The sequence below is a fragment of the Coregonus clupeaformis genome, chromosome 20, assembly GCF_020615455.1.
Source record: "Coregonus clupeaformis isolate EN_2021a chromosome 20, ASM2061545v1, whole genome shotgun sequence".
Classification (NCBI taxonomy): domain Eukaryota; kingdom Metazoa; phylum Chordata; class Actinopteri; order Salmoniformes; family Salmonidae; genus Coregonus; species Coregonus clupeaformis.
Window position 1 is genome coordinate 4,041,788 of NC_059211.1, and position 11,725 is coordinate 4,053,512.

The 11,725-nt window shown below is 42.6% G+C and overlaps 1 protein-coding gene across 1 annotated transcript; it reads left to right on the top strand.

Annotated features, from left to right (window-relative positions):
* The first annotated feature begins 940 nt into the window (after positions 1-940).
* hoga1 (4-hydroxy-2-oxoglutarate aldolase 1) lies at positions 941-11,156 on the top strand. The gene is made up of 7 exons (XM_041839021.2): positions 941-1,656; positions 2,460-2,588; positions 3,428-3,555; positions 7,476-7,610; positions 8,409-8,505; positions 9,524-9,657; positions 10,168-11,156. The coding sequence occupies exons 1-7, from the start codon at positions 1,422-1,424 to the stop codon at positions 10,315-10,317; spliced, it is 1,008 nt and encodes a 335-aa protein (XP_041694955.1). The 5' UTR covers positions 941-1,421; the 3' UTR covers positions 10,318-11,156.
* The last annotated feature ends 569 nt before the right edge of the window (positions 11,157-11,725 follow it).

Below are 11,725 nucleotides of genomic sequence, written 5' to 3' on the forward strand. Positions count from 1 at the left end.
GCCAGGTCATCTGATGCAGCACTCCATCACTCTCCTTCTTGGTCAAGTAGCCCTTACACAGCCTGGATGTGTGTTGGGTCATTGTCCTGTTGAAAAACAAATGATAGTCCCACTAAGCGCAAACCAGATGGGATGGCGTATCGCTGCAGAATGCTGTGGTAGCCATGCTGGTTAAGTGTGCCTTGAATTCTAAATAAATCACAGACAGTGTCACCAGCAAAGCACCCCCACACCATAACACCTTCTCCTCCATGCTTTACGGTGGGAAATACACATGCAGAGATCATCCGTTCACCCACACCGCGTCTCACAAAGACACGGCGGTTGGAACCACAAATCTCAAATTTGGACTCCAGACCAAAGGACAAATTTCCACCGGTCTAATGTCCATTGCTTGTGTTTCTTGGCCCAAGCAAGTCTCTTCTTCTTATTGGTGTCCTTTAGTAGTGGTTCCTTTGCAGCAATTCGATCATGAAGGCCTGATTCACGCAGTCTCCTCTGAACAGTCCACAAAGCGGCACAGCGGTCTGTCTAGCTCCCGCCTTTCTTTAGATTAGTGGATGGATACATGTCATTATTTTAATACTATTTTGAATATTCGATGAGGGTTGTTGACGTCAACAGCCTGTATTCAATGGAGAGATGCTATGATACTAGCCTTATAACATGAACATGCATAGCCATCTCGAGACAACTCCGATATAAAGTGTTTTTTCTCTAAGTTGCGGGGATGTCACGTGTCCTACTTATATCAGTACACTCTAATAACCTAAGCATTCCAAAATGTCTATTCAATCAAATAAACCTCACGTAGCAAATAAGCCATTATTTTTTTGTTGACCAAATTCGACACTCTTTAACCTCCATACAAAAACTCCTTGCTTGGTGGGCGAAAGAACGCCACCTGCTGGAGGGAGACCGATTTTCCGCCGAGTTTGGCCTCTTTCTTCCTCTCTGCGGAAACGGAACCAAGCCTGCGCTGCAGCCTAACCAGTTTGAACGTAGCCTGTCCTACACAACTGAAATGCAAATATTTTATGCACCGGTATGTCTTAATTCAATGTGCAAATGAGAATGTACGAATAGTGATATTGAACTGAAAGTGTATAGAGATAGGCAACTTTGGAGAGTTTAGGCCTATATTATTGAGAGCGCACAACTCGACCTGTTGCGCACAGCGTAAACATGGGTAACGTAGTGTATTATTAGACTCGCTGAGGAAGGCCACCTGAGTTCCAAATTTGGGAAAATGTCAAACCCCCTTAACTTTTAGTCAATATTTAGAGAGCGTCGTTACATATTAACTGGGCTGGCAAAGTCTGTGCAACATCTGTTGGTGTCGGCTAACCTACCATTTGACCACCGTACTTTGTCAAGCCACCCGCGTCTGCAGCCAAAATACAGCCGTTCAATTTGACACAATGTTCGGTGTCAGAACTCTCCGAACTGTAGGTTCAGCAGTGTGTAGACGTGGTGCCGCTCTGCTGTGGAAGCCAACTAAGAACCAGAGCAGAACACAAAGCGCGGCGGCCGGACAGAAAGTGGACATCGGGGGGATCTACCCGCCCATAGCAACGCCGTTCACTCAGAAAGAGGACGTGGACTATCAGAAACTGGATGAAAACTTGCAGAAGTATGCAAAGATTCCTTTCAAAGGTAATGACAATTGACAAAGTATTTTCTGCAATGACAGACTGGTTGATCCTGGTTCAAGTTTTTGGACTGTCTTCTTTGCAAATGGAAATGAATTATGCAAATTAAGACAACATGATCAGAAGATCATACATTTAATTATTTTGTATGCATAGTAGACCATGTAGCCTAAAGATCTTGCAATTGCCAATGAAAGTGTCCTAACAGTAGCCTGTAGCCTAATTGTGACAGTTAAACCTATATATTGTGTTGAGGAGGTAGTGTCGGTGGCCTCGTGTTTGTCATATAGACTTGTCAGCCAGTTCATTTGGTTTGGGGCCAGGCCCAGGGGCAAGGTCTGTCTCAAGCGCAGCGGTGCACGTTTGCAGGCAATGTACAGTAGATTGATATAGTCCCCAGTGGACGGTGTTTGGCGACCTCTGGCGGATTCCCACGGTCATCTGTCGCGTTTTCCTGGATACTGACGTTTCAGGGCGAGGTGCTGTTCTTTCCCGACTTGATTGGTGCAAACATAATGATGATGATGAAGATGATGTTCTGTGTTCCAGGTCTGGTGGTGCAGGGCTTTAATGGAGAGTACCCGTACCTGACAGTGATGATGATGATGATGATAATGAAGATGTTGCTCTGTGTTCCAGGTCTGGTGGTGCAAGGCTTTAATGGAGAGTACCCGTACCTGACAGTGATGATGATGATGAAGATGTTTTTCTGTGTTCCAGGTCTGGTGGTGCAGGGCTCTAATGGAGACTACCCGTACCTGACAGTGATGATGATGATGATGATGAAGATGTTGTTCTGTGTTCCAGGTCTGGTGGTGCAGGGCTCTAATGGAGAGTACCCGTACCTGACGGATGAGGAGCGGGTAGAGGTGGTGAGGAGGGTCAGACTGGCCCTGCCCACAGACAAACTGGTCATGGCAGGGTCCGGATGTGAATGTAAGGCCCTGTGTGTGTATCAGTGTGACAGAGACCATTTGACTCTCATTAATGTAACTGACCGATGACCACATAAAGAAACCATTAGAAAAATGGCTACCGTATTTTACAGCAAAAATCTGTTAATGTGCCAAGTGTGAATACTGTAATTTTTACTATTTCAGGAGACACTTTACATCTCAGCCCAGCTATAGAGTTTTAATATCATGCGGTTTTATTGGCTGATAATGGTTGTCTAATAAATAATAATAATATGCCATTTAGCAGACACTTTTATCCAAAGCGACTTACAGTCATGCGTGCATACATTTTTTTTTGTGTATGGGTGGTCCCGGGGATCGAACCCACTACCTTGGCGTTACAAGCGCCGTGCTCTACCAGCTGAGCTACAGAGGACTCAATAACACAATCTTTTATTGGGCTGTATAGTAATTCCTACCACATCATGCCCCTGTAATGCCCCAGTGTTAACTACTGAATAAGGATGGCTACTTTCCTATATTTGATAGGTTACAACATTACATTAACATGGTGCACTTAGCCTACCTAGAGATGTTACAACACTGTACATAGCCAATAATATGTCTATATTCTTTTTAAACTTTTGTGAGCGTAATGTTTCCCTTGTTTATTATCTATTTCATTTCCTTTGGTAAATATGTTTCCCATGCCAGTAAAGCCCTTTGAATTGAATTGAATAGTGTTGTAAACATGGATTTAAATAAATCCATCTCTCCCTTCCTTTCTCTCCCACCTCTCTTTTTCTCCTTCTGTCCCTCACTCCTTCTGATCCTATCTCTTCCTCCCTCTCTCCCCTCTCCCCATCTCTCCCCCCTCAGCTACCAAAGCTACAGTAGTGATGACAGAGAGGATGTCGGGGGCAGGGGCAGACCTGGTTCTCGTGGTAACGCCATGCTTCTACAAGGGCAAGATGGACAGCAGAGCACTGGTTCACCACTTCACACAGGTCAGTTCATCTTCTACTACTACTTCTTCTTCTTCTTCTACTCCTTCTTCTTCTACTACTTCTGCTACTTCTTCTACTTCTTCTACTACATCTTCTACTACTACTTCTTCTTCTTCTACTCCTTCTTCTACTACTTCTGCTACTTCTTCTACTTCTTCTACTACATCTTCTACTACTACTTCTTCTTCTTCTACTCCTTCTTCTAGTACTTCTTCTTCTTCTACTACTTCTTCTACTTCTTCTTCTTCTTGTCTTCACACAGAACAGCTATCCTCTCTATGACAATCACTGACCTAGAGAGGCTTTACAGAGACTTTATCATTATTACACTAAATTATTGTTTTATTACAACAATTTATTATTATTATTTTAACATTGACAGATTTCATGATTGATTGACCAGAATCACAGAACAGTCTGGTTTGGGTGTCTGCCTCCTGGTACTCGACATGATTAGTTAATATAATAATATATAATATAAACCATTTGCATATGTCATAATATATACCATATGTCATAATATATACCATATGTCATAGTATATACCATATGTCATAATATATACCATATGTCATAATATATACCATATGTCATAATATATACCATATGTCATAGTATATACCATATGTCATAATATATACCATATGTCATATTATATACCATATGTCATAGTATATACCATATGTCATAATATATACCATATGTCATATTATATACCATATGTCATAATATATACCATATGTCATAATATATACCATATGTCATAGTATATACCATATGTCATAATATATACCATATGTCATAGTATATACCATATGTCATATTATATACCATATGTCATAGTGGTATATCGTCCCCTGTAGCTCAGTTGGTAGAGCATGGCGCTTGCAACGCCAGGGTTGTGGGTTCGTTTCCCACGGGGGGCCAGTATGAAAATATATGCACTCCCTAACTGTAAGTCGCTCTGGATAAGAGCGTCTGCTAAATGACTAAAATGTAAAAAATATATATACCATATGTCATAGTATATACCATATGTCATAAGATATACCATATGTCATAATATATACCATACAGTGGGGGAAAAAAGTATTTAGTCAGCCACCAATTGTGCAAGTTCTCCCACTTAAAAAGATGAGAGAGGCCTGTAATTTTCATCATAGGTACACGTCAACTATGACAGACAAAATGAGAAAAAGAAATCCAGAAAATCACATTGTAGGATTTTTAATGAATTTATTTGCAAATTATGGTGGAAAATAAGTATTTGGTCAATAACAAAAGTTTCTCAATACTTTGTTATATACCCTTTGTTGGCAATGACACAGGTCAAACGTTTTCTGTAAGTCTTCACAAGGTTTTCACACACTGTTGCTGGTATTTTGGCCCATTCCTCCATGCAGATCTCCTCTAGAGCAGTGATGTTTTGGGGCTGTTGCTGGGTGTCAAGGGGTGCTGAAGGTGGGTGTGGTGCATGAATCAAGCGCAGGACGCAGAAGCTCAGTCCAAAAGACTTTAGTGCAATATTCACGTAGAAAATAAGCACAATAAGCCCGAAGGCGAAATAACGGCGCACACAGGCGTCAATCAAACGGAGCACTAACATGTGCGAAAAACCTCTCCAAAACACTGGAGGGAAGTACGTAGCTCCAACACAAAACAGAAGAGCAATCACACACAAAGACAAACACACACAACGAGAACTAAATAGGACACTAGCGAGGACTAACAAGACACAGGTGTACAACATCAAGACAAAACCAAACGAACATGAAACATAGATCGGTGGCAGCTAGTACTCCGGGGACGACGACCGCCGAAGCCTGCCCGAACCAGGAGGAGGAGCAGCTTCGGCCGAAACCGTGACACTGGGCAACACAGACTTTCAACTCCCTCCAAAGATTTTCTATGGGGTTGAGATCTGGAGACTGGCTAGGCCACTCCAGGACCTTGAAATGCTTCTTACGAAGCCACTCCTTCGTTGCCCGGGCGGTGTGTTTGGGATCATTGTCATGCTGAAAGACTCAGCCACGTTTCATCTTCAATGCCCTTGCTGATGGAAGGAGGTTTTCACTCAAAATCTCACGATACATGGCCCCATTCATTCTTTCCTTTACACGGATCAGTCGTCCTGGTCCCTTTGCAGAAAAACAGCCCCAAAGCATGATGTTTCCACCCCCATGCTTCACAGTAGGTATGGTGTTCTTTGGATGCAACTCAGCATTCTTTGTCCTCCAAACACGACGAGTTGAGTTTTTACCAAAAAAGTTATATTTTGGTTTCATCTGACCATATGACATTCTCCCAATCCTCTTCTGGATCATCCAAATGCACTCTAGCAAACTTCAGACGGGCCTGGACATGTACTGGCTTAAGCAGGGGGGAAACGTCTGGCACTGCAGGATTTGAGTCCCTGGCGGCGTAGTGTGTTACTGATGGTAGGCTTTGTTACTTTGGTCCCAGCTCTCTGCAGGTCATTCACTAGGTCCCCCCGTGTGGTTCTGGGATTTTTGCTCACCGTTCTTGTGATCATTTTGACCCCACGGGGTGAGATCTTGCGTGGAGCCCCAGATCGAGGGAGATTATCAGTGGTCTTGTATGTCTTCCATTTCCTAATAATTGCTCCCACGGTTGATTTCTTCAAACCAAGCTGCTTACCTATTGCAGATTCAGTCTTCCCAGCCTGGTGCAGGTCTACAATTTTGTTTCTGGTGTCCTTTGACAGCTCTTTGGTCTTGGCCATAGTGGAGTTTGGAGTGTGACTGTTTGAGGTTGTGGACAGGTGTCTTTTTATACTGATAACAAGTTCAAACAGGTGCCATTAATACAGGTAACGAGTGGAGGACAGAGGAGCCTCTTAAAGAAGAAGTTACAGGTCTGTGAGAGCCAGAAATCTTGCTTGTTTGTAGGTGACCAAATACTTATTTTCCACCATAATTTGCAAATAAATTCATTAAAAATCATACAATGTGATTTTCTTGATTTTTTTTCCTCAATTTGTCTGTCATAGTTGACGTGTACCTATGATGAAAATTACAGGCCTCTCTCATCTTTTTAAGTGGGAGAACTTGCACAATTGGTGGCTGACTAAATACTTTTTTCCCCCACTGTATGTCATAATATATACCATATGTCATAGTATATACCATATGTCATAATGTATACCATATGTCATAATATATACCATATGTCATAATATATACCATATGTCATAGTATATACCATATGTCATAATATATACCATATGTCATAATATATACCATATGTCATAATATATACCATATGTCATATTATATACCATATGTCATAATATATACCATATGTCATAATATGTACCATATGTCATAATATGTACCATATGTCATAATATATACCATATGTCATAATATATACCATATGTCATAATATGTACCATATGTCATAATATATACCATATGTCATAATATATACCATATGTCATATTATATACCATATGTCATAGTATATACCATATGTCATAATATATACCATATGTCATAATATATACCATATGTCATATTATATACAATATGTCATAGTATATACCATATGTCATAATATATACCATATGTCATAGTATATACCATATGTCATAGTATATACCATATGTCATAATATATACCATATGTCATAATATATACTTTATGTCATAGTATATACCATATGTCATAATATATACCATATGTCATAATATATACCATATGTCATAATATATACCATATGTCATAGTATATACCATATGTCATAATATATACCATATGTCATAGTTCTATTCTGTTCTGTTCTGAACCCTGTCTGGACCATAGAAATAGAATGCAATAGAAACATAATTATTCTAATTCTATGGCCTGGACCCGGGGGTGGGTGTGGTCCCGGTGTTGTCTCTCTGTCTCCCCCTGCAGGTGGCAGACAGTAGTCCAGTACCAGTAGTTCTATACAGTGTCCCGGCTAACACAGGTCTGGACCTTCCTGTTGATGCTGTGGTGAGACTGGCCCAACACCCTAACATATTGGGGCTCAAGGACAGCGGAGGAGACGTGAGTCCTCACACACTTACACACACACACACACGTTATCTATTTATTTGATTGAATGATGGATCAATTACTGACCGTGCTGTCTTGTTTCAAGTTGCAAGTGACTTGACTGACTGACTGATGGTTGCCAAAAATGTACGTTTCCAGGTTTTCCCTGTGGGTTTTCCCGCTGTGTGTGTTTCTTGTATCCTTTGAACATTGCAGCATTTCAAGTTGATTTGGAAACGGTTGTTCATGTCTTGACTGACAAGAGAATCAAAAAGAGGACTAAATAGAGAGGGATGAATGTTGCAGGAAACTCCCTTCATCTCCTCTTCTGGAGTATCTCTTCTTCTCACCTGTCAAAACTCTTGTTCCACCTCTCTTTCTCTCTCTGTCTCTCTCTGTCTCTCTCTCTCTCTCTCTCTCTCTCTCTCTCTCTCTCTCTCTGTGTCTCTCTCTCTGTGTCTCTCTCTCTCTCTCTCTCTCTCTCTCTCTCTCTCTCTCTCTCTCTCTCTCTCTCTCTCTCTCTCTCTCTCTCTCTCTCTCTCTCTCTCTCTCAGTCTATTTTTCAGTAGTTAGTTAGTGATGAGTTGTTTGGTACTGCTGGTCTACTGCTGGCTGTGACAGCTCCTCCTGACAACAGTCCTCATCCTGACAGCAGGAAGGAGTGAAGGGGAGAACACGCTGTCGGCATCCCAAATGCCACCCTATTCCCTATATAGTGCACTACTTTAGACCAGAGCCCAAAGGGACGCATGCCACTTTGTTTCTCTCCTTTTACTTCTCTGTTTGTGATTTTCTCCTGTCGTTCCTCAGATCACAAGGATCGCTCTGATCGTTCACAAAACGAAGCCGCAGGATTTCCAGGTTCTGGCGGGTTCCGCTGGGTTCCTTATGGCGGCGTATTCCGTGGGTAAGAACTTAGAACCTAGCACACAGACCCTATAGATTAGCATCTGGAACCTATAACATAGAATGTAGAATTACAAACTTAGAACCCAGAACCTAGAATTGACAACTGACATTGACCATCTCAATTCCCTCTCTGGTAATCACTTAGCTGTATATCACAGGGTGTAGGGTACAAAAACATCACTTCTCTCCTATGCTAGCTAGTACCAACCAACTTTGTATTGTATGAATATGTGAAAACCTTAGGGGATAGAGATATATAGAGTATGAAGCTCAGACTAATGAGTCGTTCTCTCTGTCAGATTATACTGTCTCTGTCCTAAAGAGCTCTCTTCTCTCTCTCTTCCCTCTCTCTTCTCTCTCTCTTTCGCTCTTTTTTTCTCTCTCTCTCTCTCTCTCTCTCTCTCTCTCTCTCTCTCTCTCTCTCCTCTCTCTTTTTTCTCTCTCTCGTTCTCTCTCTCTCATCTCTCTCGTTCTCTCTCCTCTCTCTCTTTCTCTCTCTCTGCTCTGACAGGACTCGTCTCACATGTACATAGGTGAAATATGATCATAATAGTCTGATGGTGTGTGTGCTGCAGCTGCAGCAGTAATATAGATGATCTGCAGAGAGGAGGAGTTCAAGTACAGGATGACTAATATAATGTGACTGGGATCTGGTGGGTGTGTCTGTACTGTGTGTGTGTGTGTGTGTGTGTGTGTGTACGTTTTGTGCATGCATGTGTTATCTGGTGTGTGTCTGTGCGTGTGTGTGCTTGTGTGTGCCTGCGATGTTGAGCTCCAGAGCTCCATCTCCCTGAGGGAGGGGGCGTGCCTTATGGCTGTCAATCAAAATGCATATTTGAGGAAATCATATGGGCTGTCAGTCACACACACCACACACACACACATTGTAGGAATATGAAGGAGCATGTCACGTGTGAGTGTTAAAGCTATGTTTCAGATCAATAATACTGTCAAGTAGTCCCTTTAAAAGGACCCAGCTAATACTGTGTGTGTGTGTGTGTGTGTGTGTGTTGCAGGTTGTGTGGGCGGTGTGTGTGCGCTGGCCAACGTGCTGGGTCGTGAGGTGTGTGAGCTGGAGCAGCTGTGTGTGTCGGGACGTTGGGAAGAAGCCAGAGCTCTGCAGCAGCGCCTCATAGAGCCCAACACTGCTGTAAGTCAAGCTACATAACCCCATGTAACCCTACATAAGAGTTGGAATAGTGACTTCATGACCACTACATAGCCCTAAGTAGCACAAGAGTGACATAGAGAAGGCAAAGACATAGAGCTCAACACTAATGTGAGTGAAGCTTCATAACCCTACATAGCTCTATGTAACAGTGACAGAGCCAAACACTGCCGTAAATCAAGCTGCATAGCGCTACATAATCCTACATAAAAGTGACATAACCCTACATATCAGTGACATAACCCTACATACCCCTACATAGGTGTGACATAGAGACCAGCACAGCTTTGAGTGAACCTACATAGCCCTAAATAACCCTGCATAATGTTGTCACAGAGCTGTGAGTCAAGCGACATTACCCTACAATAGTGAACTTGACAGGTCCGGTAGTGTCTGAACAGAAAGCTACACTGCCCTACGAACAGTAAATGTGACATAGGAACAGGGTTAAGTTCTTGGCATAACATCCCCTCCTCTCTCTGTTGTTGCTAGGTGACCAGAAAGTTTGGCGTTCCCGCCCTCAAGCAGGCGATGGAGTGGTTTGGTTACCACGGCGGCGCCTGTCGCTCTCCTCTTCAACCGCTCTCAGAGGCCGAATCACAGCAGCTCAGACTGGACTTCTCCACCAATGGCTGGCTCTGAAGGGGACACGGGGCAGAACTGAGTAGAAGACAAGGGACTGGGCCTGCTCCAGGTAGAAGTTGGCATCTAGAATAGAATGCGTAGAACATTATGGCATCATTGACTTGATTGTGGATTTCCTTTCTACACATTCTAATTATATGGTTGGCTCTAACCACAGATCTAGGATCAGGTTACTCTACACCCAATCCTAACCTTAACAATTAGGGAGTTGAGAAAAGATGTGACCCTGTATCAGTTGTTAGGGGCAACATCAACTTACTGTGGCTGTTTCATACATACATAACTTCCTTTCCTTCCTGGCCTTAAACCTAAGAGGACTTGATAGTTGAAAGCAATAACCTATCCAGTCCTTTCACCTATCAGTCGTCATGCTGCCTTGCTATATTCTTGGGACAGATCTCTCCTCAACAAACCTTTCATCTCAATTGGATCACCTGTACAAATAAAATACAGAAATAAATAAATAAAACTAAACTGATTGTTGTAAAGAAGGGAAAATACTGTGGCTCCATGTGATGAGACCTTCTCTGTTGCTCTGTTCCTGTGTGTCTAAAGACGTGTCTAAGGTGGGTTGCTCTAGCTATGTGAGGAGGCCTTTCTGAGGGGATTGTGTGTTAGAGACATGTCAACACTATAGGACTACCACAAGGCCTCCCACCTGTAATGGCCATAGGGGTTTTTATTGCATCCTAAATGACACCCTATTCCCTACATAGTGCACTACTTTTGACCAGGGCCCATTATAGGGAATAGGGTGCAATTTGGGATGTACTCTTTGCTACACCTTTGATATGAATTAAATACAGCGGGAAATAAAAAATGAATGTGAAGAATAAGATTGTTTTTGTTTCTCTACTCTAAGGACGTGTTTCAATCTGTTTCTTACAGATAGAGACGGAGAAATAAAGAGAAAGATAACCTGCCCAGCAACAGTCACTTACCTCTGTCCTGCTATTTCTGTTTAAACAAGATGAGGCCGTTCCATTCTATAGGTAACATTCCACAGAGCCAGGTGTAATACCACTGTCCTGGACTAGCCTAGATCTATAGGTAACATTCCACAGAGCCAGGTGTAATACCACTGTCCTGGACTAGCCTAGATCTATAGGTAACATTCCACAGAGCCAGGTGTAATACCACTGTCCTGGACTAGCCTAGATCTATAGGTAACATTCCACAGAGCCAGGTGTAACACCACTGTCCTGGACTAGCCTAGATCGACCTTCCTGTCTCCTAGCAACAAAAAACAGAGGGAGGGCGACTGGGACGTTATTCCAAATCACCCTGTCTGGGTCCCAAATGTCACCCTATTCCCTGTAGTGTGCTACTTTTGACCAGGGCACAGGGTGCCATTTGGGATGCAGACTCTGTCATTAAGTTCTCATGTCACATTGATGTAGGTGCA

What these genes read in the sequence shown, in the direction of transcription:
- hoga1 (XM_041839021.2), top strand. Translation starts at nt 1,422, where the DNA reads ATGTTCGGTGTCAGAACTCTCCGAACTGTAGGTTCAGCAGTGTGTAGA. An exon ending in GGCAGGGTCCGGATGTGAAT is followed by an intron (nt 2,589 to 3,427) that starts GTAAGGCCCTGT and finishes CTCCCCCCTCAG; the next exon opens with CTACCAAAGCTACAGTAGTG. An exon ending in TGGTTCACCACTTCACACAG is followed by an intron (nt 3,556 to 7,475) that starts GTCAGTTCATCT and finishes CTCCCCCTGCAG; the next exon opens with GTGGCAGACAGTAGTCCAGT.